The sequence below is a fragment of the Lygodium microphyllum genome, chromosome 23 (genome assembly GCF_053477565.2).
Source record: "Lygodium microphyllum isolate KBCC chromosome 23, Lygodium_microphyllum_v1.1.10, whole genome shotgun sequence".
In the NCBI taxonomy this organism is placed as follows: Eukaryota; Viridiplantae; Streptophyta; class Polypodiopsida; order Schizaeales; family Lygodiaceae; genus Lygodium; species Lygodium microphyllum.
Genome location: NC_141157.1, coordinates 107,972,660 through 107,977,674, shown reverse-complemented (window position 1 = coordinate 107,977,674; position 5,015 = coordinate 107,972,660). Strand labels below are relative to the sequence as shown.

General features: G+C 42.6%; 1 protein-coding gene across 3 annotated transcripts; it reads right to left on the bottom strand.

Annotated features, from left to right (window-relative positions):
• Window positions 1-813: 813 nt before the first annotated feature.
• On the bottom strand, window positions 814-4,724 carry LOC148016599 (3-hydroxy-3-methylglutaryl-coenzyme A reductase 3-like). 3 transcript variants are annotated; one of them, XM_087663835.1, is made up of 5 exons: window positions 3,854-3,987; window positions 2,500-3,476; window positions 2,227-2,408; window positions 1,719-2,065; window positions 814-1,634 (listed from the first exon to the last, which is right to left on the bottom strand). In XM_087663835.1, exons 2-5 carry the CDS (start codon window positions 3,411-3,413, stop codon window positions 1,365-1,367), a joined length of 1,713 nt encoding a protein of 570 aa, XP_087519961.1. In that variant the 5' UTR covers window positions 3,414-3,476; window positions 3,854-3,987; the 3' UTR covers window positions 814-1,364. The 3 variants fall into 3 exon arrangements, with proteins under 3 accessions (XP_087519961.1, XP_087519959.1, XP_087519960.1); XM_087663833.1 differs by lacking the exon at window positions 3,854-3,987 and adding an exon at window positions 4,538-4,724 and having other exon boundaries at window positions 815-1,634; XM_087663834.1 differs by lacking the exon at window positions 3,854-3,987 and adding an exon at window positions 4,229-4,424 and having other exon boundaries at window positions 815-1,634.
• Between the last annotated feature and the right edge of the window lie 291 nt (window positions 4,725-5,015).

The following is a 5,015-nucleotide window of genomic DNA, read 5'->3' as shown; positions in this document are numbered from 1 at the left end:
ATTTTTTTTCTTTTGGAGTAGTTGACGCTGAATCCACCATATTTGTGGCATTGCACATGGCAATCTTTGAGACAACCTGCCTTACTTACTTAGCTTGTCTAGCTTGCTTTCCACGCTTCTCTTTTACCTCTGCACATACCCTCCATAGACGCTTCCCCCACTTAGTCTATTTTCTTCATCATCTATTACCCAATAGTGATTGGGATAGGTTTATTTTTTTAAGATCTTGGGGCTAACCATCCCTATCGCCCCTTGAGACATTATCACACAATTAACCAAAAAAAATTAGAACACACTCGATGCTAAATCTTTTGGAAAACAAAACAAAAGCCATTAAGAGAGTGTGCGAATTGTGTTTCCATCCACCTTTGCAAGACTTAGTAGGCCATTGGGCAACTAACGAGCACCCTTTGTCTGATACTCTGCCCTCTTTGGGATGAATACTTAGACTCCCTTGGTAAGATAACCATCGCCTATGTAGTCTTTATAGATCACTGGGCGACCGATGTGCACCCTTTGCTTGATGCCTTGGTTTCTTTGGATGGGATGCCTTGGAAAAAAGAAAAGAAAAATGACTTTGGCTTGTTTATAGTCCCTTTTTTGTTCTAATCTTAGTCCTAAGAGGAGGTTTGAGCTAAATTACAATTACCTTTCATTAAATAGTTCTAAAACCACATTAATTAATAAATTTTAACCATTTTTTCAAACCGGGAGTAATTTGAGAGAGTTTCAATGTCCCACATGTAAATCCTAATTTGGAAGGCCCCAAACTTTCTATAAATAGACAACCTACTCTCCCATTCAATCCAATCTCATTTTTGCAAGGTTCAAGTACTAGAACCTCGTTGTCCACACCCCATTCGCTGAGGACATCTCAATCCTCTCCAAGAAACCCGATATTGTCTACACCCATCTGGCATTGTGTCTCAAGTTGCTATTAGCATAACTATTCTATCCAATCCAAACACTAGATCCACAAAGGTCACCTTTTTGCCATCCAATCACATTGACCTCAAGGTAGACAAGATTTTTGTAAATTTGCCAATAGTACACTACATTTGTGTTCAAAACCACATCATTGTGCTACTTTGTTTTGTTTGAATAAGATTGACTGGTGTAAAATGAAGGTGCATGTGCTCCATTTGTACATGTCCAAAGATTGAGCATCCAATACCAACCATCCAGGTCACCCTAGTTTTTGCTAGTGTCTTTTGGCACCCAAGACATCAATGTACTAGCAAACACATTACTCACATACAACACATGTGTTGCAAGCACATGTACAAAAGTATTGGCACCAAGCACTGCAGGTTTCATCCAAAAACATGTGGCCTGTTCTGAGCAATTAGACAAGGACACTCTGCTCAAGCACACTTCTTGTTCTGTGTTTCATGTGGAAGCTCAGCACAAACATTCTTCGTCGAACGGTTGTATTTCATGTGAGACTTCACTAGATGTCCTGCAGCTAGGGCTGACATAAGAGACAATTCTCCAGCTAAAACACCAGCAGCTACAACCCTAGCCAGCTTTTGTGCATTAGCTCCAGGCATGTCCTTGTTAGCTCCTTTCACACCCAAAAGGTTTAAACATGCAGCTTGAGATGGTAGCTGCGTACCACCACCTATTGTTCCAACCTGAAATACAATTTTTGTTCAACTCTGTTAGTGCCTCATAAAGAGAAGCTTAAGGTGTGTATATATCATAAGGAACATTCTCACCTCCAGGGATGGCATAGTGACAGAAACGTATAGATCCTGTCCATCATTGGCTGGTTCCATCAATGTTATACAGCTGGAGCTCTCCACATTCTGAGCAGGATCTTGGCCTGTTGCAATGTAGATTGCAGACACAATGTTGGCAGCATGGGCATTGAAACCTCCAAGGGCACCAGCAATAGCAGAACCTGTCAGGTTTTTTATGGTGTTGAGCTCCACCAATGCCGAGACAGATGTCTTTAACACCTTAGCAACAGCATCGCCCTTTATGATGGCTTCGCAGACAACAGATTTGCCACGCCCATTTACCCAGTTGACAGCTGTGGCTTTTTTATCTGCACAGTAATTACCTGTAGCAGCATCCCAAGATTCCAAGCATGTAAGATCAACACAACACAAATCAAAATATTGTTGCTGTTCTTACGAGAAAGAGAGAGACAGACACAGACACAGAGAGACAGAGAGACCGAGAGAGTAATGACACTGAACAATGGGCAACAGAAAAATATACCTGACAAACTCACAACATCCATGTCAGGAAAAAGAAGCTGGAGGTGTTCCAAAACGTTTTGTACACCTTTGGACACCATATTCATTCCCATTGCATCTCCTGTCGAGCAACTAAATCGCAGATAAAGATTGCGACCAGCCAAGGCGCATTGAATCTGTTGTAGCCGTGCAAACCTACTTGATCTGATAAAGAAAAAGAATCAAGAACAATTGTGAGTGTTTGCCCGCATAGGCATACTGGATCTGATACCAAGTTCATCACACCAGTCAATACCTGTTGAAAACAACACACAAAGTCTCGAAATTGGAAGAGTCCTCAACATAAAACTTCAATGCTGCAGCGCGTTGCGCATTCTCGAATCGCACTACTGGTGCCCTGGTCATGCCATCTCTGAGGAGGACACTTGCTGCCCCTCCAGAAAGGTAGATAGCCTTCAAGCCTCGATTAGTACTGGCCACAAGGCAGCCTTCAGTTGTCGCCATGGGGACCATGTACTCACCCCCATCAAGCAGAAGAGGTCCTGCCACACCAACAGGTATCTGTACATGCCCAATGACCATTTCACAGCACTGTCCAAGCACAGAAGCATAATCAAAACCTTCGAGAGGAAGGCCTTCAAGGGATCTCCCAGTCATAATCTCTACTGCCCGTTTCCTGATGCATGCAGCTCTGTGGCAATCACCAACAGTGCTTTCCAACGAATAAGACGCTACTGAGCCACAACTGACTGCATATGCAATATCGTCATCGTTGTTGTCAGCTAGAGCTTGGCCCTTTAGTTCCACCTTAGACCTAACCACAGGAACCTGAACTGAAACTGGCTTTGATACGTTTACCATCCCTTCAGCTTCCTCTCCAAAATCCCACTCTCCATCTGTAGACCTTATGAAATTTTGAACATAATCTATTCCAAAGAAACCCAGTAAATATATGAAGGATGACACCAGGGAGATAAGTGCTACTATATCCCCAAAGCTCAAGATATGGAGGGGCGTCGGAGTTCTGATCTTCTTTTCTCCCCATCTTCTCAGAGAATAGGCAGATGCCGCAAAAAACAGAATGATGAATACAATATTAGTGAGCCATACTGGAAGTGGAAGAGCATCAGATGCTCTCAGTCTCGCATTCTTGTTGTGTTTGGACTGCTTCTCTGCAATTGGTACTTCATCGATCAAGAGTGCCCCCATCCTGCTCCTCTATCCACAGGTCGGAAGGGACGTGCTGACTTCAGAAGGAAAAGAGCAAGAATGCTGCCATGGGCAATTAAAAAAATGTTAATATTTGCAACGAGGAATATAGATTATACACCAAGCTTAAACCTAAGCAACCAAATTGCCAGGACCAAAACTGGAGGTTGTATGTACAAATTTGTTACTACGGCATTGTAACTCAAGCTAGTCAGAGTGTGACACATGAAGGAACACGAAGCAGGGAGTTATCTTGCATCTCCCTATCAAAGACATCTAGCACTGTTTAACAACATTCACACGGACTATTCTAAAATCTTATGTACTGCGGATAACAAGAAGACCCATATCAGCAATATTAACCCATCGAACCAGAAATTCCGTGCAAGAATGAAAAGAACCACACCTAAAGCTATGTCATTTGCAAATACTTAGCAAACCTGCACATTTATGTAGGAGAAGATATCGAAATATTCATATGAAACAGATAGATTTGATCTGGTTCAAAGGCACGCAAGTATGAAAGACAGCACACTTTATCACGGTAAGCCCATCAGGCAATGACAGAGGGCATACGCACATGTATAAAAGCTGAGAATTGTGTTAAAGCGTGCATAAAACGATCATCACATCAAACAGGTAGATTCAAAGGACAGAACAGAAAGACAGCGCATTCATCAAGGCAAACCCACGAATCGGTAACAGACGTCAGAGAGGAAGAAGACATATAGATGCATATGTACGCATAAAGCTGAGAATTTTGTGAAAGGACACGAAACCGTATGAATCAACGAGACAAGGGAAGAGGAATGGACCTGAAGGGGTGTTTCTTGTTTGTTATTGTTTGTTTGTTTGTTTGTCTGTCTGTGTGTCGATGGCAGACCAAGACGACACACACAGACAACAAAGACGAGAGGGAACTCTAGCCTCTCTATTTGTAGAGTTGGGGATTGGGTTTCATTTTTTAAATAGAATTGAAGAAGCAGGCTCTTTCTTCTTCTGCAGGCCGGCCGGCCTCAATCCCGCCCGGCCAAACCCCCCCCCGCACCCCCCCCCCCCCCCCCCACAATCAAATAATCATCATCATCATCATCACATACATCATCAGCCCCTTGGTTACATACCTCTGCGGTCGTCTTTTGTCAAATTCAGAGCAGCATGTTCAATGCTGTATGGTCGATAAGTCATGGCTACCCTCTGAAACAACATCAAATCAACGTGCTGAAGGCCTCCAGGTTTCCCTCCCTCTCTCTCTCTCTCTCTCTCTCTCTCTCTCTCTCTCTGTGCAAACAAAACAATTAGAAACTAGTAATACACGTGCAGTCAGGCCTAGTCAATCACAATAGTATTCTTAAAGGGAAAAGCAAGGTGCATCTTATTCTAAACTATAGATAGGCCCCTTGTATTCTCACTAGGGTTTCGCGCATGTATTAGGCTGCTTTAGTGTGAAGCAATTTCGCTCAACAATCTATTTTTCCTCTTTCTCTCTCTAATTTTTTTACTTTCTCTTTTTCTCTTTCTTCCCCAATTCCCTGTCTATTTTTTTTCACTCTTTTTATCTTCTATTTTAGTTTATTTTCTCTCCTCTCCTCTCTTTCTCTC

Coding starts and splice junctions, on each gene's coding strand:
- LOC148016599 (XM_087663833.1), bottom strand. CDS start 3,413: ATGGGGGCACTCTTGATCGATGAAGTACCAATTGCAGAGAAGCAGTCC. Junction 2,066..2,226: donor GGATGTTGTGAGTTTGTCAG/GTATATTTTTCT, acceptor ATGCTGCTACAG/GTAATTACTGTGCAGATAAA. Junction 1,635..1,718: donor TCACTATGCCATCCCTGGAG/GTGAGAATGTTC, acceptor ATTGTATTTCAG/GTTGGAACAATAGGTGGTGG.